Source organism: Heliangelus exortis, chromosome 2 (assembly GCF_036169615.1).
Source record: "Heliangelus exortis chromosome 2, bHelExo1.hap1, whole genome shotgun sequence".
Lineage (NCBI taxonomy): Eukaryota > Metazoa > Chordata > Aves > Apodiformes > Trochilidae > Heliangelus > Heliangelus exortis.
Window position 1 is genome coordinate 116,433,304 of NC_092423.1, and position 21,955 is coordinate 116,455,258.

Consider the following 21,955-nt stretch of genomic DNA (forward strand, 5'->3'; position numbering starts at 1 on the left):
CGCGACCACCTCGCCAGCCGCCGCCCACTCGGCCAACCCCTCACCCCCGGCGGGCCCGCGCTGCGCATGCGCGACTTCCCTGCGGGCTGTGTCCTGCACAGTGCGCATGCTCAAAGCTCGACGCGACAGGTGGGGCGGGCGCCGGGCGGGCCGCAGCCGGGTCCCTTCGATAGCTCAGCTGGTAGAGCGGAGGACTGTAGAGGCACTGCCCCGCGGGAATCCTTAGGTCGCTGGTTCGATTCCGGCTCGAAGGAGACGTCCGTTTTTTATGCATCTCCCCTTGGAAATTGCCTTTTTGGCCCTTCGCCGAGGGAGGGAACCGCTCCCGCCCCTTCGCCTCTCTCCCGTCCCATCCCTTCGGGAACCACAGCCCCGGGGCGGGCGTTTGCCCAGGGCCAGGCCTGGCCGAGGGGCGGGGCACGGTGTGTCTGCAGCGCCCCCTGCTGGCGGGGCGGGAGGCGCTATGGCGGGGTGAAGGAGCCGGGCCTGCGCCTTGGGGAACAGGGGGGGAGCGAGGAAGTTCTTACTAGGGATGGAGCGTGGGTCAATATCCCAAACCTGTCGATTTGGTACCTTTCTGGCTCGGAGTTGTTTTTCCAGCCGTCGCATACTCGCGTGTGGATGGGGTTTTCACCTGAGCTCATGATCTAACACCACTTACCCCTCCCGGAACACCGTTGTGTTGTTGTGTCTCCAAAGCAACACTGGCAGTGGTAGGGAGGGTAAAGCAACATCCGAGCTGGAACTTTTCAATCCATCTAAACACGCATCTCCTCAACTGCATTGATTGTGCCAACAAGTTAACTGAACTAATCCAACAATAAATTACATGGAAAAAAGTCCTTTAGGCCCGAGGAGAGGAGCAATGGGGTCATCACTGGACTGACACAATACAGTTAGTCTTATGAATGACATCATAAAAGACCACTGTGACGTCTCTGAAGAAAGCTAAGCAACACAGCTGTGGTGAAGGCTGTTATTTTCATGGCAATTGCCCATTAACCTTGAGAAGTGAGAGCTCACCTCTACTGTGCAGTGAATAAAAAACCCTGCACATACCTTTTTGTTGGGAAGAAAATGAGTGTATCTAAAGGGTAAGCAGTGTGTGAGGAGCAGCTCACAGTCAGGAGAGGTGAGGAAGGTATCCCCAGTGAGTGGATTTGAGACGGCTCCACAGCTTTGAAGTCGCCACAACCTGTGGATTCAGTGCAAGCTTAATATGAAAAGTGGTTTATGACTATACAGCAGTCAGCTCATTAGTGCTGCTCTCATGTGGAGCATCCTCGGTGCTGCTCTCCGTGAATGGCGCTGGCGGTCACAACACAAGGGTGTCCAGACAGGCAAGAGGAAAGGTCCTTCCTCTGCATCATGCGAAGTCCTGAAAACCCTATTTTCCCCTTTTTATGCTCATGATCATGTAAGTTATCAGGAGTCAAGTCTAGAAGACTTTCCGGAGAACGCATAAACATGAGGGGTGACTTTAAAACGAGACGAGGGCACCGTACTCAACAAGTTTCTGTCAGGTTGATGGTGTCTCGTCGCCCACCCCATGACGCCCGCTGGGGAGAGGCAGAGAGCAGCACGGTTGGGTCGAGAGAGAAAACGAAGCGGCGATGAGAGGCGGATCGAGGGGGCTAAAAAATGCGACCGAGCCAGGCAGGAGTCGAACCTACAATCTTCTGATCCGTAGTCAGACGCGTTATCCATTGCGCCACTGGCCCCGCACAGCATGCAATGCGGAGCCACCTCCCCCTCAGGGAGCCCCTTTGCTTTGGCGGGCCCGCGATGCGCATGCGCAGTTTGCCCCAGACCGCTTCCCTCGCAGCGCGCATGCTCAAACCTGCTGCCGCCATCTTGGACAGCCGTGGGGCCGCCGCCATTGGGTCCCTTCGATAGCTCAGCTGGTAGAGCGGAGGACTGTAGTGGCGCTGCCCCGCGGGAATCCTTAGGTCGCTGGTTCGATTCCGGCTCGAAGGAGACGTTCGCTTTTGCAGTCTCCCCCCACAGAAATTTGATTTTTGGGGGCTTCGGCGCCCGCCCCTCACCTCTTCTCCTCCTCTCTCCCGGCGCACTCCCCCCGGGGGTTCGCTGCCAACACTTGGGTGCCCGCTGGCAGCTGGGAGAGGGGCAGAGAGGTGGTTATGGAGGCCCTGATGCCCAGGTAGAAGCTTCTACTCTTTTTCGGGAAAAAGAAATTCTGCGGAAAAGGTGACAGCCCTGCAGTAGGCATTGAAATCTATGTTGCAGCCCCGCTTTTGGAATTGCTTGGTTATTTTTATACTGGGTGTTATCCTATGCAAGGCCAAAAAAATATTAGATGCTTTTTGCTCAGTCTTTGCTAGTTTTATTAGGTCTTCTTTTTCCAGAGTGATCTTCTTCTCTGGACAGGCTCTCCTCTTTTTATCTTGTGTTTTACATGATGTCAGATAATCCTTGCTGATTTTGCTTTATACAATGCTAGATAATCCTTAGGGATGAGGGCTGTAAGCATCCTGGCTGGTGGGAGTGGATCCAAGTGTTCTATGGTCTCTTGACTTGAGGTGATGGGCATGCTGTTTGGTCCTGACTTTTGGTTGTGCCACAAAGGGGTACACAGGGTGATCAAGGAGCCCTGGGAGAAGGCATAGAAGTCCTTTAAACAGAAATGTCATCGCCTTAGAATCATAGAATTTTCAGGGTTCTACGGGACCTTTAAGATAATTCAGTTCCAACCCCTCTTCCATTTGCAGGGACACCTCCCACTAGATCAGGTTGCTCAGAGTCCTGTCCAGCCTGGCCTTAAAAACTTCCAGGGATGTTTAAACGGCCTTAAAAACTTCCACCACCTCTCTGGGCAACCTGTTCCAGTGTCTCACTACCCTCATAAAAGAACTTCTTCCTAACTTCCAATCTAAATCTACCCACCTCTAGTTTGAATCCATTTCCCCTGGTCCTATCATTCCCATCTTAAAAAGTCCCTCCCCAGCTTTCTTGTAGGGCTCTTCGCATACTGGAAGGCTGCAATAAGGTCTCCTCAGAGCCTTCTCCTCTCCAGACTGAATAACCCCAACTTTCTCAGTCTGTCTTCACAGCAGAGGTGCTCCAGCCCTCTGATCATCCTCATGGCCCTTCTCTGGACACGCTCCAGCACATCCATGTCCCTCCTGTAAAAGGGGCTCCAGAACTGGATGCAGTACTCCAGGTAGGGTCTCACGAGAGCAGGGCAAAGGGGGAGAATCTTCCCTGACCTGCTGGCCACGCTTTTCTTGATGGAGCCAAGGATGTGGTCAGCTATCTGTGCTGCAACTGTACGCTGTCAGATCATGTTGAGCTTCTCATCCAGCAGCCCTCCCAAGTCTTTTTCCTCAGGGCTGCTCTCAAGCCACTCACTGCCCAGCCTGTATCAGTGCTTGAGGTTGCCTTGGCCCAGATGCAGGACCTTGCACTTGCTCCTGTTGAACTTCATGAGGTTGGCATGGGCCCTCCTCTCCAGCCTGTCAGGGTCCCCCTGGATGGCATCCCTTCCCTACAGGCTTGCTTAGGATGTAGTAAGTAACAGGGCAAGCACTCATACTCTGGTTTGGGGTTTTTTTGCCTATTTGCTCTTCTGGTTTTTTTCCAACTCTCTCCTTTTCCCTTCATGTCTTCATTTTCATCACAGGTGCTATGTGGTTTTCAGAAAAACACTCTTGGCAGTGACTCCTGGCTTGGAGTGAGTAAATGTGTCTGGAAGCAGCCAAGTCTGTCTGTGTAGCAGGGGAAGAATGGAAGTTTTCTCCTTCAAAAGAATACAGAATGAATCTTCTCTGTGTGAGTGGTTTTCTGGGGTAGATTCCAGGTATGAGAGCAAGGGAAACCCACTACGTGTGGGCATACAGCACAAGCAAGATTATCAGCAGGGAAACAGATTCATGAAGCTCAGCAGGAGTCAGACCTGAAAGCTTCTGCTCTGTAGTTCCATGCTTCATGCATTATGTTCCTGACCCCAGCTACCTCTCTGTTAATTAGTTAATTTCTCTGCATGCATGTAGATACACAAACACCTTCACCAGTGACCTTTTCTCCTTCTCCTTCCAGCATGATGCAATGCATCCCTCTCATGAATTTCTTGTATCAAGAGAAATCCAGGCATGCCTGGAAGAGAACAGGGGCAGTAGAAATCGAGGAAACACATCCATTTCCTTAGGTGTCCACTACCCATACTTGTTTGCACATACCAGCAATCATATCTGAATCCACAGTCCAAAAGCTCATCCCTGTGCCTCACCTTGGTGTGGAGTAGGGGCATAGAAGCCATTTATGATCCAAAGATGAAAAGTTGGGCAAAAGATGCCCAACCCTGTCAGTGTTTAAGAGGTGCTTGGACAATACCCTTAACAGCACACTTCAAGCTCAGGTCAGCCCCAAAGTAGTCAGGCAGTTGGACAGATGATCACTTTAGATCCCTTCCAACTGAACTATTCTGTTCTATTTTATCCCTCTGGAGGAGGGGCTATCTCCTTTCCCCCTTCATCTCCAAGAATTTTTTCTCTCTCACCCACCCGGAAAGTATTGATATACATGCATTTCTATGTCACAGTGTGTTACCCATAAGTAAAAAAGAAGGAAGGGTAAAAAAAAAAAATATATATAAAACTCCATCAGAATGAAAGCTAGGAAAGAAAGAAAAGAAAGAAAAAAGGCAAAAAGAAAGGGGAAAAGGGAAAGAAAAAAAGGGAAAGGGAGGGGGAAGGGGAAGAGAAAGGGAGGAAAAGAAAAAGGAAAGGAAAGGAAAGGAAAGGAAAGGAAAGGAAAGGAAAGGAAAGGAAAGGAAAGGAAAGGAAAAAGGAAAGGAAAAAGGAAAGGAAAAAGGAAAGGAAAAAGGAAAGGAGAAAGGAAAGAAAAGGAGAAAGAAAAGGAGAAAGAAAAGGAAAGGAGAAAGAAAAGGAAAGGAAAGGAAATTTAGTCACCAGTCTCAGGACCTACTATATAGCAACTTATATATAATAGTCACTCTTCCTTTTGAACTATGGCTGTGTTACATTAATGTAATTGCTTGGCTCAGCTTTCCACTCTTCTGGGACATGCTTAGGTATTTAAATGTACCAAATGCTTTTTATAACAATAAGCCTACTCAGTGCTTGGGTGATAGTGTAGGTCACTAAATACTTAATTTAGGAGCAAAATATTAGTGACTGGTCACCTTTGAGTGCTTATTTCTGCATCTGATCTCCTGCAAGGGCAACTAAGCTGTGTGTATATATCATATTCAATCATTTGAATCACTTAATAACTAAAGATGCCAGAGATAATAAAAACCCTGCTCGTAAGACTTTTCACTCTGATACACCGGGTCACTAAAGTGAGGTGGGCAGGCAAACAGATGGATCAGTGGTTGTTAAGTGGCCAGATGGATACAGGGGGAGGACGTACACTCCAACAAAAAGATTTTTTCAGCTCCTGCATTGTAAGAAAAGGTTTGCTTGCATTTCAAACTAAAGCTGTCTTTTCTGGAGAAATGGGAAATGGAGTAAATCTCAGGGGAGCTGAGAGAATCAGGATAGAAATTTTCTGACTGCCTGGAGGATTTCAAAGGAGATGGTGAAAGTGTTCCCACATGGCAAGGTGCTTGCTGAGGGATGCAGTTTGAGGTATGTGACGTGCACAGACAAGATGTCTTGCTGATCACATAGGTGGGAAACCACTGGAAATGAGAGAGCATATTTCCTGATTTTAGTATTATTAGTATATTAGTATTAGTATGTAGTCTATATATAGTATTACTAGTATTATTTCTTGACTTAGGTATCCTTACCAGTCAGTCTTGAATAATGTAAGCACATCTAATAGTACCCACTCTTCACCTGGCTTGAGTTAAGCAGGATTTCAGTCACCAGTCCTATCCAGTTATCACTCAGCTAACAGCAGCTCTCTCAACTAAAATCCTGGGCACCTAGACATGGTTTTTATCTCTTCAGCACCTTCCCCAGAGCAGCCAAACCTGCCCTCTTTCAGCAGAAGCCAGATGAGCGAGCACTCACTGGGACCAGCCAAGTCAGAGCAGAAAACTGGAAGAAACTGGGAATAAACTCAGGTGCTGGAGGTTTACAGAGGAGTTGGGAAAGACCCATGGAATTAGCATTTTTTTTTTTTTTTTTTTTTTTAGAAAAGAAAGAAATAAATATTTTGGAAGTGGAGTTGACTCAGATAAAGTAAAATTTACTTGCGAGCCAGGCAGGAGTCGAACCTACAATCTTCTGATCCGTAGTCAGACGCGTTATCCATTGCGCCACTGGCCCCACACTAATGGTTTTTTTTCATGTAATTTCTGCTATTGAGACCACGTGGGAGGGAGGGAATTTTAAAGGTCATCTGGTTTAACCACCCGCAGTGAACCTTTACTTATGTAGGGTTGCTCAGAGCCTTATCAAGTCCAACCATGAAAGTCTCTACAGATAGGGCCTCTGCCACCTCAGTGGGCAACCCGTTCCAGTATCTCACCACACTCATAATAAAGAATTTCTTAATGTCTAATCTAAATCTACCCTGCTCTAGTTTAAGACCATTGACTCTTGTCCTATTGCTACACAGCATGTAAAGAGTCCCTTTCCAGCTTTCCTGTAGGCCCCTTCACACACCACAAGGCAGCTATAAGGTCTTCTCAGAGCCTTCTCCTCTCCAGACTGAACAGCCTCTCTCAGCCTGTCTTCACAGGAGAGGTGTTGTAGCCCTCACATCATTCTTGTGGCCCTCCTCTGGACCAGCTCCAATAGGTCCACGTGCTTCTTGTGTTGAGGGCTCCAGAGCTGGGGACAGTACTCAAGGTGAAGTCTCACCAGAGCAGAGTAGAGGGGCAGAATCACCTCTCTTGATTCGCTGGGCATGTGTCTTTTGGTGCAGTCTGGGGTGCAACTGGCCCTCTGGATTGCAAGCATGTATTGTGGAAGAATGGAACAGGCTGCCCAGTGGGGTAGTTGAGGCCTCATCCCTGAAGATATTCAAGGTGAGGCTTGATAAGACTCCGAGCACCCTCAGCTAGTTGAGATTTCCCTGGTTACTGCAGGGAGGTTGGACTAGATGACCTTTAGAGGTCCCCTCAAACCTTAATTACGATTCTATGATTCCATGATTGTTGGTTCATGTCCAGCTTTTCATCCACCAGCACCCCCAGGTCCCTTTCCACAGGGCTGCTCTCTATCACACCATCCCACAGCCTGTATTGATAATGAAGATTGCCCCTACCCAGGTGCAGGACCATGCTCTTGGCCTTGCTGAACCTCATGAGGGTCACATGGGTCCAGTTCTCCAGCTTGTCCAGGTCCCTCTGAATGACATCTCATCCCTCTGGCATGTTGACTGCACTAGCCACTTGGTGGTAACTCCAAACTTGCTGAGGGTGCACTCCATCCCACCGTCTGTACCACTGATGAAAATATTGAACAGCACTGTGCCCAGTACAGACCCCTGAGGGACACCATTTGTCACCCATTTCCAGCTGGACATTGAGCCACTGACCACTACCCTCTGGATGTGACCATCCAGCCAATCCCTTATCCACCGAATAGTCCATTGATCAAATCCATATCTTTCCAACTCAGAGAGAAGGATGTTGTGGGGGACGATGTCAAAGACCTTGCAAAAGTCCAGATGCTTATTGTGTGTAGGGGTTGGAACTGGATTGGAGTGATTTACACAGGGATCAGGGAGAAAGGACAAAGAAACACCCTTCCCTTGAGTCACAAGCTTTGAAGTGGATCCCCTTGCTTTCTAAACTTCATCTCGAAGAGGAGTCTGGGTGCAGCTGGATCAACTCCTCATCCCAAACTTGGTCCATGGTTTATGGCTGAGAAGTTTAGGTGTAGTGATTTCAGTGTAGCACTGTAGCATGTAATGATGGGTCTGGTGTGGCTTGGAATACCAGCAGTCTGAGGTTGATTTGCACTATTATAACCAATAACAAATTTAGATTGTATGATTTCCCAGCAACACTTAATTAATAGCAGCTCTTAATTAATCAACAATCCACAGCTGGTTATAATAAAACACAGTGATTCAGCTAAAGATTTAACAAAACTTTCTAAATTGCTTACACAGAAGTATAGATGCTAACTTATGTTGTTAATAAATATTGACACCTAAAGATTTTCAAACTGCATGAAAAGAAGTTGTAGCAAAATACCCTTCCAACCAGCCTCCACGAGACTGAATTATAGTAAAATACCCACTATAATTCAATCTTTTTTTTCCAGCAAAATAAATAGTGAACTAATCACTCGTTTTCTTTCAGATAGGTGGACTTCTTTTTTGATGAATGGGGTAGCAGTCTGCTGCAATCCCAGAGATCACCAAAGGGGCTCATTTTGGGGTTGATATTTATAGGATCACAAGATTAATGACTTTGGTCAGTACTTTTCCATTGTGCCCCTAGTTTGTGCCAGGTGATATGTGGTAACTTATGGGGTGAGCTGAGCAGACTGGGTCTCAGGCACTTTTCCCAGATGGCAGTTCCTGGTGCTGTTAGGGAGTGCCTGATCACCCCAAATTGCTGAATTCAACTCACTGCTCCAGCAGGCAAGGCTGGAAAGGGCCAAATTGTCTCAGCCCACCACATTTGCTATTGAAACACCACCACTAAGCCCTTGTAACAAAAGCAAGAACAATGTTGGCTGGTGCTGATGCATCCCAGTGGTGGGGATCTGCATAGCCACACCAGGGCCTCAAGAGTTTGGCCTCTGATGCTGCTCCCATCCCTAATCTTTGCTGTGCTGTTGTTCTTGAGGAGGGGAAACTGAAATTCTCCATCAGTGGGTGGAGGTGGTGCAGCAGAGATTCTCTTTTTCCACTGGCATCTGGGTCCAAGCTCCGTATCTGATGTTGCTCCACTTTGCAACTACAAGCTGGGAACAAGTCACATCGTGTCACCTACTGCAGTATCTATGCCAACAGAAAAACATCGTAATATCATCCATTTCCCAAATGCTGAGAGTTGTGTCATGCCCCTTTGCTCATAAACTCTGTTTCCCCAAACCACAGCAGCCCCCAGGGCCAGCAGAGCCTGTTTGCTCCCATGGTGTTTGGAGGAGGAATCCCAGCTGCTGGGAGGAGGAGGTGGGATCTGCCTCAAGCTTCCACGATGCTGTAGCTGAAGAGCCTTGTCTCTCCACCCCACACTTGGTCTTGCCCCCACAGAATAACCCAGAGCAGACAGACAAGGCCTGCAGGGTTGGGACAGGCTGTGTGCTGGGGGCAGAGCTGATACATTCAGGGGGATAAGGGAGCTCTGAAGCCACCAAGAGAGCAAGAGCACCTTGTCTTCACAATAACCCCCCCTCCACTGTCACACTGGTATGTTTCCCATTAAGACGTGCCTGACTCACGTCTGCATGTTGGTTCCTGCTACAGCCTCTGAATTACTCTTGGTCTGTACCCCATATTTTCTTCCTGCAGCTCAGGTTTCAGAGGCAGAAAAATGCTCTTTAGACCACTGAGATGGTCTTTGCCTTTGAGTCCACACAAAGCATTACATTGGTGCTTCAGGAAGGAGAAGGGTGTCCCAGTGGCTGTGGTCTTGGTCACTTGGAATGCTCTGCAAAGGCCACAGCATCCTAGAAGTTGTTTTCCTGTTTTTCCTCATCAATGAGATGCAAAGTAAGTTTTGCTTTTCCAGGGAGAACCAGCGAACAACTCACAGGTATAGAACATTTTGGATTCAGTCTCTGGACTTCTTGGTGGTGCTTACTGCCTGCTTTTCTGAGCCCTTTGCTGACCTTAGAGCAGCCAAACGTGTTGGCCCATCACTGATAATAACCTGGATGCTACTGCTCTGCTGGGTTCCTTCTGATAGTAGCCTTTGATTGCTGTTTGATTTCTGACCTGACACTTGCCCATTTAGGCTTTCATGAACAGGTACCAGAGAAAAGCCTGACTGTACCAGAGAAAGCCTGACTACTGCAAACTGCTTATTTAACTTCATTAGCCAAGCAAACAAACAAAAAAAGGTAGCCAGCACTGAGCATTAGGGATCATTAAAAAAAAAACAAACCAACCAAAAAAAAAAAATTCTTTTTTCCATTCATAAGATCAGGATGGAATTCACATAATCTGCTGCCAGGGCAAATGACAGGAGCTGCTGGAGACAGGCATTAACCACCACAACCTTACCTGAACAGACATTGCTACTGTATTGCCCTCAGCAGCAGTGAATTGGCCAGACAATTGTGATGAGTGATGGGGTTTGGCTTGACTTATTTGTGAGCAGTCCTTCAATTTATGGACCATCTTTTGGGGTACTGAAGGTTTTACTTTCTGGAAAACAAAGACGTTGAGGGTGAAGTTTGAAAGTTTAGCAGCATCTTGCTCCAAAGTACTGAGATGTCACTTCTCCTCCCCACTTCTCCACTGTGCTCAGCAATGAAATTTGCCTTGTCCATGGTTTGGTAGTCTGTGGACACTTCCAGCACCTTAATAACCCAGCAAATAAGTGGGTAATTTTCCAAATAGTTGGTGAGGTGAATTAGCTCCACTGGTGCAATGGAGGGGACTGGACCTTGCAGCCTTGGCAAGCACAAGGAAGCTGAGAGGCACAAGATGCTCCACTTTGCTGGCCAGAGCAGCTCAGCTGCCTGCAGTGGCTTGTCAAACTGCAGCCCAAAGGAGGAGGGTCATGCTGAGACAAGGAACCAGAAGACATGGAGAGGGAGAAAGGTATGAGAAGAGGAGAAGTTATCCAGTAGGTGAGAGGTAAAGCTATTGTTTGCCTTCACAAGCACCTTGCTTTTAATCTCTTATTTCCATCCTCTCGTCATTTTCATTTACTCTATTTTTTGCAGGTGCTAGTAAGGTGGGCAATGAAGATGAGGCCAAGTTCCTCCTGGTTGCCCCAGGCCAGTGCAGATACTTGAGGATAGAGAGGAGCAGCTCCTTCATAAGAAGAGACTTGCAAATAGCTCCTCATTCACAGACTGGATTTTTGGTTTTTCCCATTAATTAGTCTTGAAAAAACACAAAGTGAATTAGAGGGGTGAGTGTGTCCAAATAGCTGGTGGGTGTATAACAACAAGACTACTGTAATTGTAAGTAGGAGTTTGCAGGGGTGGAAATAGTGCCTTTTGCTAGTTGGGCAGCTTGGACTTGCACCTATTCTTGCATCTGGCAGCCAGACAGATGATCCACTGCGTGCTGGGCCAGGCAGTATAGAGGGCTCCCATGTGTTTGCTCAGAGATCCCAGGGATGTAACCCCTGCTGCCATGGTGAGACAAAGCACAGTGTTAGAAAAGGGTAATTTCTCAGGTTTCCATGCACTTCTAACAGAATTGCACTGAGCAAACACGGCAACTCTGTTTTCACTAAGAGACCATGCACTGCATGCAAGAACAGCTGTGTTGTGGTGCCCTGCAATTTGGAAAGCAGGTCCCAGAGAGGAAGGCCCTGCTCTAACCCAGGACAAGGCTGAAGTCAAGAATAGTGATTTGAGGGGAAACCTTGGCTGACCAGGGAATCATCCTCGTGCCCAGACAAAGCTGGAACCAGATCTGGGAAATCAGGGTAGTGGCCCCAGGCACCCAGGGGGTGATGAATAGGAGCTGGAAACAAGATGAGCTGATGCAAAGGCATGGGCAGGTAGGGAAGGATGGTTACACCTCACAGTATGCCAAGCCTACCTTTGGTGGGTGGCTGCTCCTAACTTCTTTTGATAGCTCTTCTGGCAGTGATGCAGGCTGCAAATATATGTAGCTTTTTGCTAGCATTAAGTTTCTGGTTCAGTTTGTGCTGATGAGGGGTTCTCCCCCTTTCTTCTTGCTCAAAACATGGTGCAGGACCATAAATCTTGGTTGCTCCCATCCCTAAAAGACACTTCTTGGATCCCGTGAGGCCCTGCAGCTTAGGGAGGGTATTCAGTAATGTTTTGGATATTATGGAGAACAAGCTGGCAACCCAGAGTAAGGTGCCCCAAGCTTTACGTGTAGATTTACCACATCCTTTGGAAAGGAGCAAGTCATTAGTATCCAATTACAGTGAAATCATACATAATTCAAGACAGGTTAAGACAAAAAGCAAATAAAAACATTCACTTACAGCTGCCAAGATAGATAAAATTATAAAAGAAGTAGGTGGAGAAATGAGAGAAAACCAGACTTCATTTACTGGCTTTGAAGATTAAATCAGCAAGGCCATTCCCTCATATCCAGGCATTTTGCCACAGGCTTTCCTGACACAGTGAGGAGCAGAGAACCTATCTTCCCCCACACCTTAAACCTCAGGCTGTGTTGACCAAGAAGTATTTCCTCATGGGGAAACAAAGCACTTCTCATGTCTAATTTCCCCCTAAGCTCCCAAATTCTTCTTTACCAGGGATGTCCACCACTTCAGCACAGAGTTCCTCCTATTTCTTCCCTATCCAGGAGATGTGCTGGCCCTTTCTCTTGGCAAAAATAAGAACAATTTAATCCCTCTAGCATTACCTGGCCAGCTAACAATACCTTGGCTCAAGTGCTAAACTGGAGTGCTGTCATGGGAAAGGCACTGACTTGAATGCCACCATTTTCTTTCATTATTTAAAAAAAAAAAAACCAAAAAACCACACCTCTTTATTCTTCAATGATGTAAACTTCTCTTCTTTATCCTGCCTTGCCATTCTTACACTGTGGTAAAAGGCAATGTATGTGCCCTTAGTCAGCCTTGGTTTGCAGGGGATACTTTGGTTCAAGCTGGTGCTGGGATCAGGGATGAGGGGAGCATTTTCTGCTCACCATAGCAGGGGCTGCTCTTTGGTTTCAAGGTCTTTTAAGGAGAGGGTGAGACAGTCCACTGCCTTCATTGTAGATGATAAAGGAGCTGAAAGATGATGTGGGAAGGATGCAAAGAAGGCTGTTGTGGTGCCAACAAAGTGGAAGAGAAGGTGAGGTAATTGTGATGGGCTTGGGGAATCACTTTCAAAGGACTTGTTCAATGCAGAAGACATCCTGGCACTTACGACTGTGCATGCATGCAAATCCTGTTATTGTGTCTTTTTCCCTTTGCATCACGTTTGCCTCTGCAAACTTTCTCCTTCCAGTTTTATGGAGTGGCCTGGCACGGGGTAACACACAGAGATACCCATTTGCCTGCTGTCAGCACAGTTTCCTCCCTAAACTGGTAGGAAATGGCCAAGGTGCCTTCCTGACCCCCTGCACAACTCCTGCAGCACATGGATCAGGAGTGAGAACCACACCAGTCTGAAACCAGAGAGCAGAGACTCTGCCCCCACTGCCTCTCACACACTGGAGATGCTTCCCTGGGAAATGCTCACCAGTTGTAAAATGAGGGCAAGGATGAAAATGGGATCACCAAAATGGGAAAGGTGGAGCTTCCTCACCTCCACGTTGGCCCCTTCAGATACTTTATTTCTGGTTTTGCAACCTGGTGCAACCTGTGAGTCAACGTAAAGAGCATTTCACATGGGAACACATTAAGAAGTCACCAGAGGAAGGATGGGAAAGTTGTCATCTTCTTCGTGCCTGACTGGCTGATTCCTGGCTTGATAAAGAGACATTTGTACTACTCTGGAAATGAACGATGGCTGACTTCAGTTTATGGGACTGAGCAACCAGTCTGGACACATTTCAGTTTAAAGACTGCAAAGAGCCCAAGAAATTTTCTATGAGACCTGACATATCAGAAGCACCCTAATGAATGCAACCTGAGCCATGACGTGTTGAGGAAGCTTTTAAGGAAACACTGTACCTTCTCAGGGTGATCACCTACACACCATCTGGTGACAGGTGAGAGGTCATGCTGATTTAGATGGCTAAGGGTAGGAGTCTTCTGAGCTTTTTTAAGTATTCCATAAATAAAATCTATTTTGAATACGTATCTATGGATTTGTCATGAATAAAATATTTTCTGTGAATTTTTTTCTTCATCTCTCCTGCACTGAGTGGGATTCCAGTGACATTACATTCTGAGGGTTACAGTGAACTGTTACCCTGTGGCCCCTAATTCACGCCAGCCTCCTGGCAAGTTCTCCAGAGTGTTAAAGCACAGCAGTAGCCATGCCTACCCTGTTTTGGCTGTGGGAGGGATGTCTCTGGTGAGTACCTCTGGTGGAGGCCAGGGATGGCAGAAGCATTTTTTGCTGTTTGGTGCAGAATAGAAGCTTGGCTTCAGGCTTGACTCATGGTATCTGTCAGACAAGAAGCCTCGTGATAAGCAAGATCCTCCATTTCCACCCCAAAACTCCCTTTTCTTTGAGCTGGGGTTGGAACCAGTGAGTAAGGATTACTATGAAAGCACCTTAGACCTCTACCCTGAGAGCTAAACTATCAAAGCATGAGAGATGTGGTCCTGAAAGTGACTCCTGGAAGGATACCACAGCAGCCCCAGTCAGGGCAGCATGATGGCAAGTGGCAGGCACATCACTCTGGAGCCAAGACCTAAAAGGCACCATGAATACAAATTCCTGCACAAAGCAATGCTTCTGCAAAGCTACCTCCTCATCATAAGGTGCTTCATAGCAATATGGAAGTAGCACCAAGGTTAGATAACTAGTAGCACTAGGTAGGTTAAGTGGAAGAGATGTGATTTGCAGCCTACTTGCACATAAATTTATTATCACCCCTCTCATGTTTGCATTAAGGTCTTTGGGATCATCAGCAGGAGCAGAAGCATGCTGTGTATTGCACCAGCTTGTCACCTCCCAAGCTTTCCCTGAAATAAAGGTTCCCTGCACACCTGCAATGGGGCATAGATGAGGGAGATCCAACCCCATGGCTTTAGAAAAATAATGACACCAGTGACAGAAGGAGGCAAAACTCACAACAAGAAGATCCATCAGAGGACTGACTTTTTTGCACCACCTCTTCTCTCTTGCAGACCCCATGCAGTCAGCTATGTGCAGTAAAAATCTGAGTGCTGTGATAACAGAAATGCACAGCAACTCTGGCCCTGATCCTCTGCTCTGCTTCACCACCACATCCCAGCCCTCCCTGCACCCTGCACATGCCTCTCATCTCCTCCAGCCACCTTGACCTCAGTGGTAGAACAAGAGAAGTCAGGTGTCACTGGCTCATGGCAGCACTCCTTCCTTCCTTCCCTCCCACACAGTGCTGGAGCAGCCTCCCTCCCTTCTGATGGCTGCAGTCACCAGGATTCACCCACTGGTCTGGGCACACATTGTGCTTGGCTGGGTGACATGGGGGCAGGGGGATAATCTGGGAAGAAAATCCCAAATGTTTTGTTTTCTCCCCAGATCGTGGTATCAGATCCCTGTGATGCAGTTTGCTGCCGTGAACTACTCATTCATGTTGCCCAACCCTGACTGCAGGGGGTAGAACTTCATGGTGAGAGATGTGCATCCTCAGGCAGACCAGGCAAAATGCAAATTCTACTGCAAAGCTGCCCCTTCAGTGGTAAGGGCAAAGCCTTTCAACTGGCACTTGAATCCTGATTTGTTCTGCGGCCGAAGAACTTGCTGTCTGTACAAAGGACTTGCTGTCTGCCCTTTCCTTCATCACATCCCCTAAACTCAGCCAGAATAAGAAAGGCTGAGTCCTGGGAAACAACCTGATGGGAGAGGGGGACCCAACACTGTGCATGGGGACATGGGCAGGCATGCTTGGGATGCTTTTTGAACTGTTATTTCAAAAATACTGACAGTCTGCTGCTTAGTACAATGAACACAATGTCACAGAGGATGGTATCCATAATCATAGCTTAAAGTGTGTTCATTCAACTCCTGCCTGGCTCTAAGGTGCTTCCAGCTGTTGTTCTTGCCAAAATCCACATCTCTCTCTCATGCATTGTGCTCCCCTAAGCTTGTATCAATCTTATGTGAGGGAGTGCAGGGAACAACTTGACTGGAAAATGTCCAAAAGGCAATATTGCTCTTCTAATCTGACTTTCAAAAGAAAAAAGTCACTGGCACTCAGAAATGAATAGTCATGCTGGTTTTGCTATACATCTAAAGAGCATTTACAGGGCAAAAAAAGACATGAAAGGAAAACAGAAGTCTGAAAAACAGCAGAGAATAAATACACAATACGATAAGGACACAGCTCCAACCACTGCCACTTAAGCACTCAACCACATTAGGTAATGCCTTGCTGTCTGAAAACCTTTCTGCCTCCACACCCAATATTTTTGTTTAACTATAATACATTAAGTTTCAGCCCTTAATCTTCCAGCACTGAATCTCTATTCTGTCCTGAAGGACCTCAAGGTGGAGGTGGGTAAAAACGTAACCTAGACCAACTTATGTAGCTGGGACTGAGTCTCATCACATCTCTGACATAGTTAAAAGTCACAAGCTGAATATAACCTTAAAACCACTCTCTCCTTTGAACTACAGACCTCAGCATTGTCTTGGGGAACAAAACTACCTGCACTCCTCTGCTCTGCCAGCAGAGCCCCAGAGGGAACAAACTGAAACAGCATCAAGAGTGGCTTCTGTCCAGGGAACCGAAGCTGGGGAGAAACTTGACACTGTGGCAGGGCTGTATCTCTGCGAAGTGATGAGCTGACACCAGCTGGGAAGCCTGAGCTGGATCTGTGCTGCAAATGACAAATCACTTCTCTCTTGAATATTACTGTCCTAATGACCGAGCTGGGTTTATGTCAGGGGGGGTTAAAGGGAGCATTATGGGCTTTTAAGGCCAGAGCAGAAATAAACTCTGTTCCCTGATCGAAATTCCTACTGTAAAAACTATGCAATTGCCTTTTTCTTAAATTTTGGCATGCTTAAGAGGCCCCCTTAGCACCACCACTGCTGTGCCACCTGTGTCCAGCCCTGCTGTCACTCCTCTGCTGCTAAGCCAGCACTGAATACCTGTGTTATTCCATAAAATGCAGGAACTTGGGGAGGATCTGTCATTGCTTCCTCTCTGATGGCAAGACAGATGCTCAGTGATAGTTTTCAAACACGCTCCCATGGGATGCTGTGATTGCAAAGCTGAGGTGAAAGGATCAGGGCTGTGCTTGAAAAGTGGGAACTGTACTAAAACAATAAAGAACTTGGTCACTTACTCTCCAAGAGAAAGCAGGATTTTCCCACTTTGCTAACTGGTTTTGTTTTATTTATATCCCTTCTTCTTAATTTCTCATTCTCACTGCAGGGCATACTTGAGGGTGTGGAAAAAGCAAGCCTGTGCCTGTTATCTGTGAAGCTTGTCCCTAACCATGAAGAGGTACTATTTTTGGTAGGCAGTAGTGCAGGGCTATTTCTTCCCCACATGCAGTACTCCCTCCATGCAGTGTTTTGGACATACTCTTATTCCTTGCATGTGAAATACTCCTTCTAGCAGTAATGTGTTGAGGGCATGAGGATCTGGGAACCTCTAGGCTTACAAAATTGCACATGACTCGGGGAGATGGGGGACAGAGACAAACAGTCTCTGTTTGTTATCCCACAGCACTGGCAGACCGAGCTTTTCAAGCTCACTGATTTTGAGACTCTTGAGAATACAGATAACTACAATTTGGGGTTGTCCTGCCTCCCTGAATGGTACAGCCAGGCTGCCATTTCTCATCCTGATCTCAAGGCCTGTGAGGAAAGCAGGACTTTCTGTTTGAAGGACTTTCTGTTTCTCTGCCAGGTGACACTCAGGTTCATGCTGGCTTGCTGGCATTGCTGGAGTTCATCAGAAAGCTACAGGACCCTCATCCTCTCAGGCAGGCATCCACCACAACACCATGGCTGAGTGGCCTGCAAGTGACAGAGCCAGAGCAAGAAGAGGTGATCCCCCCAATGGAGTTTGTCCACGGACTCTCCCTGTTTCAGGCTCTTTTAATCCAAATCCCTGAGGTTTCTCTGCTATAATCTATGTTGTTACTATCTCATTTTTGTTAGGGTGTTGTATTGCTTGGGTGGCCAGGACTTCTTGCTAGAGGTGAGAAAGGCAGGGCAAAGCTGGAGGGAGACAGACAGGTGTGTCTGGGGCTTATCCCATGCAGAGTGTTGCCTTGTCCCCTAGGATAAGACAGGAGGCGGGGTGGTAGCAGGCCTGGGCACTGTTGCTCTGTGGACCAGGATGCTCCATGCCACCCACCGTGTCCAGATGATGCCCAGCATGCAGAGCAAGGTTTATCTTTGCTGAGCTCAGTAGCAAGGTAAGTCACATGGGAGTTATCTTTTGATGAAAATACACTTTTTCTCTTTGTTCTCCAATCATACAAGGGAGCTATGGGCAGATTTTCTGTGACTGACACGTGAGAGCTTGACACCACTGGTACAAGATAAGAAGTTGCAGAGAGGAATGTTGTGAATGCAAAAGCCAGGGATGTAATTATGGCATTGAAACCTGAACCTGGACATCACTCAACCTCTCCTTCCTCCTGAAATCCCTCTCCTAAACCCACTACTTTGCAGCCAGCCTTCCAGGCTCTCCTGGACATCAGTCCACAGCCCACACGCTGTGGTATTCGGCTGCAAAAATAAAAGAGTTAGAGATGGTATCTGTAAAAGCAAGCATATTTCTAGGAAAAAGTGTTCTGGTTGTGTCAGCAAAGCCAGGTAACATTCCTGGGCAAGCAATAACTGCAAAAATAATTATTAAAAAACTGCATATTCCTGCCAGAAAAAAAATATTACTGTTCAGGCCTGGCTGCAGAAGGGGGGTTTACCTTTGTTTTGTCAGCTACTTTTTACAGTTGCACTTTATTATCTGTCTTATGTTAGCATGCTTCTGCTGACAAACAGCAGCAGACTGTCATAGAATCAGCCAGGTTGGAAAGCACCTCTGAGATCATCAAGTCCAACCCTTGACCCACTTCTGCCGTGGTTACCAGACCATGGCACTGAGTGCCACACCAGTCTCTTCTTAAAAACCTCCAGGGATGGAGAATCCACCACCTCCCTGGCAGCCCATTCCAATGCCTGATCACCCTCTCTGTAAAGATTTTTTTCCTAATACCTAACTTAAACCTCCCCTGGCAGAGCTTAAGTCCATGCTCTCTTGTCCTACTGATGGATGCCTGGGAGAAGAGACCGACCACCCCCTGGCTCCAACCTCCTTTCAGGGAGTTGTAGAGAGTGATGAGATCTCCCCTGAGCCTCCTCTTCTCCAGACTGAACACCTCAGCCCTTCCTCACAGGACTTGTGCTGGATCCCTTCACAGCCTCCTTGCTCTTCTCTGGACCTGCTTCAGCACCTCAATCTCCTTCCTGAACTGAGGGGCCCAGAACTGGACATTGTTGCTCACCTTGCTGCCATCAGGTGTCCTCTGCAGATGCATCAAGTGTCACACTCAGCCTATTAAGGAAAGGCTTTTGTGGGTAACCATAGGTAAGTATAAATTCACCAGAGGCACATCCCAGAGGAACATTTGGCCCTGAGTGGTCCCTGAGTTCATTGCATAAAGAGCTGACACAGCATCACAATTCCCCAGCTTTTTTCCATGCTGTGAACACCCCCTTCTCTTCATCACCATATGTAGGTACTTGTGTGCACCGTCGTTTCTAACCCTCAGCTTTTCTTCCCCTTATTATGTGCAAGGGGCAGCTGAATAAGTTAGGAGGGTAGGAACGAAACATTCAAATTCCTCAAGACACGAAAGTCACCTCTGACCCGGCCACAAAGGGGAGGGGAAGAAGAAAAATATCTCCTTGCTGCTGCCAGGAAAGGCTCCCTGCTGCTCCTGGTGAAGTCCCAGCTGTCGGTGGCTCAGCTGCTGGAGCAGCTTCTCCTGCTCAGCTCTGTGCATTCATCTGCATCAGGCAGTTGAAGCAAAGGTTGGTTTCAAACAAGTTTAACCAATATATCACAGATTTCCCATGCACGCGAAACTTCAGAAAAATCTATTTGGTTTTATGTGGCTACTGACAAATGTAAATGTTTACATAGGGGACATTCTGGCTCAGTGGTCTGCAAGTAGGTACAGGATTTGACCCAACCACTTTAAAAAGCATTCAAGGCATTGAAAATAAAAAGTAGTCAATAACACCCTGAATTTAATGTGATTCATCGCCAGTGCATGCAGACAATAGTATTCATTTCCATGTGGAAATCAATAAAAAACTTTCACTTTGGTATTTCCCTCAAGTGCAGTTTCCAGACTGGTGTTGCATGCAGATGAAGGACCCTGCTTTGTAGTCAGTATATGTCCCTGGATGCATAGGGAACTTGCTCAGCCACTCCATAGCATATTTCAGATGAAAGCCCTATATCGTAATATAAACGATATATAAATATCGTAATATAAACATGAGAGCTTTCTACAAGACACTTAACAGAGAAAATATTATAGTTGTTGATTAAAAAATAACACAATAGTCTGACTACATATACAGTACAGTGGCAAAGTGATTTTCTACAGTATCTGCTGGGACTGTTGTTTAAATTCAAGGATGAGATATTTATTGCTTGTACAGTTGTGCGATTAATTATTGGCAAGTAGAAGCACAGATGGCTTTCCCTTAAGATCAAGCACCACATACCACAAATTATCTGGGAAATTGTCATTTTAAAAATAACTCTGGAACAAGTGCCAAGCTGAGAGGGATATCAGTGTCTAATAAACAGATACAAACACAGCAGTGCCCAAATCTAAAATGTATATGAATTAAACTATGCAGAGAGACAGCACATACAATTAGCACCTATTCTCTTTCAGTGCAAATGAAAGCTTTTCATGCTGTATTTCTTCTCTTTCTCATCAAGAAATTAAAATAATGGTTTTGATGCATATTTAAGCCAATGGGGAGCTGATTGATGGAATAGTCATTAGATTCTTACGTTACAGCTCCTTAACAAAAAATCGTGCTGGAAGAAAGTTAAGCACAGTTACAGAAAGGCAATTTCCTTCAGCTGGTTTTCAAGGTGGTGACATGTTTATGCCCTGAAGTGGCTGAGCTCCGGCACAGCCATTGCTCCTGTTGTTTTCTCCAGCAACTGCCTGTGCTTCGCAGCTTGGAGAGGAGAGATCCTGGAGCCTGCTGAAACACACAGGCAAAACTATGTCCATCATCTCACAGCCAGGGCTGCTCAAAACAGTATTTATTGGGCTGCAGCCTGTGGCCAGGCAGACTGGGACAGCCCTGCCCACTCTGCCAATTTGAAGAGATAAGGCAGGGAGCGGATTACATTTGCTTATCGCTCATCCTCTTCCTCCCCGAGGGGTGAAGGCCTCCATGTGCGAGTGAGGAGAGCCAGGGCTGGGCCGGCCACCCCCCCGGGTCCCCCTGTCAGCCATCACCTGTCCCAGCCTGTCCTCCTCTCAGGCGCTTATATGGGCACGGCAGGACGGCATTTTGTGACGCTGCGCTGCTAAAAACAGCTCTGGCTCCTTTCAGCCCCTTCTTTAAACAATGTCCTCCAGCTAGAGCAACCCAGAGAGCCTCTGAGCACAGCACAGCCTTGGACTTATTTCAAGGGAAATTCACCCGGGAACTCCTCCACCAGGCCGTGATCCTGGGCATATGCCCCTGGAAAAGCTAGGGATGAGCACCTCCCTGAGCTACAAGTCCTTCTCCAAAGAGCAGCAAACCATGGACAACCTGGAGAAGCAGCTGATTTGCCCCATCTGCCTGGAGATGTTCACCAAGCCCGTGGTCATCCTGCCCTGCCAGCACAACCTCTGTCGGAAATGTGCCAGCGACATTTTCCAGGTAGGTTTCATCCCACAGAAAGCCCTGCTTCCCGAGCGGCACTGGCTGAAATGAATGGAAAACGGGATTTTTTTACATCTTTCAGAGAATTTCTTTCAGCAGTTGGCAGCAGACCAGAGAGGGGGGGGGGAGGATGGGAGGGGAGGATTTAAAATGGAGGCTGAGTATCCGTGGGGGGCCTGGGCTGAGCTGTGTCACCTGTGAGCTATGGGGACATGGCCATGGGTGTGAGCTGAGGAGCCGGCCCCTCGCCTTGCAGCCACCACCTGCTTCCCCAGGAGCAGCTTTTTTGACCCTTGGGCACATTGGCAAATGGTTTGCTACAAGCATGTTTTTTTTTTAACGCGGTGCTTTTGAAAGAGGTCTTTGTGGTTTTTCCTGGGCCTCACTCACCTCTCCTTGTGCTGCTTGGCAAGAGC

General features: G+C 47.3%; 1 protein-coding gene and 4 non-coding genes across 8 annotated transcripts in view; 3 read left to right on the plus strand and 2 right to left on the minus strand.

The window, feature by feature from the left end:
* The first annotated feature begins 163 nt into the window (after positions 1 to 163).
* TRNAY-GUA (transfer RNA tyrosine (anticodon GUA)) lies at positions 164 to 254 on the plus strand. Its single transcript is given in 2 exon segments — positions 164 to 200; positions 219 to 254. It is a non-coding gene; the product is annotated as a tRNA-Tyr (tRNA).
* Positions 255 to 1,648: 1,394 nt separating this feature from the next.
* On the minus strand, positions 1,649 to 1,721 carry TRNAR-ACG (transfer RNA arginine (anticodon ACG)). Its single transcript has one exon. It is a non-coding gene; the product is annotated as a tRNA-Arg (tRNA).
* Positions 1,722 to 1,886: 165 nt separating this feature from the next.
* On the plus strand, positions 1,887 to 1,977 carry TRNAY-GUA (transfer RNA tyrosine (anticodon GUA)). The gene is given in 2 exon segments: positions 1,887 to 1,923; positions 1,942 to 1,977. It is a non-coding gene; the product is annotated as a tRNA-Tyr (tRNA).
* A 4,207-nt stretch (positions 1,978 to 6,184) lies between these two features.
* TRNAR-ACG (transfer RNA arginine (anticodon ACG)) lies at positions 6,185 to 6,257 on the minus strand. Its single transcript has one exon. It is a non-coding gene; the product is annotated as a tRNA-Arg (tRNA).
* Positions 6,258 to 21,205: 14,948 nt separating this feature from the next.
* The window catches only part of TRIM55 (tripartite motif containing 55), a 38,051-nt gene continuing 37,301 nt past the window's right edge, over positions 21,206 to 21,955 (plus strand). For 2 of the 4 annotated variants that reach the window (XM_071737679.1, XM_071737677.1), the window contains exon 1: positions 21,207 to 21,536. In XM_071737679.1, coding sequence (XP_071593780.1) covers positions 21,348 to 21,536 — 189 coding nt within the window. In that variant the 5' untranslated portion in view covers positions 21,207 to 21,347. Of the gene's footprint in view, positions 21,537 to 21,955 lie in introns of all 4 variants that reach the window. The other 2 variants (XM_071737678.1, XM_071737676.1) reach the window with 2 other exon arrangements.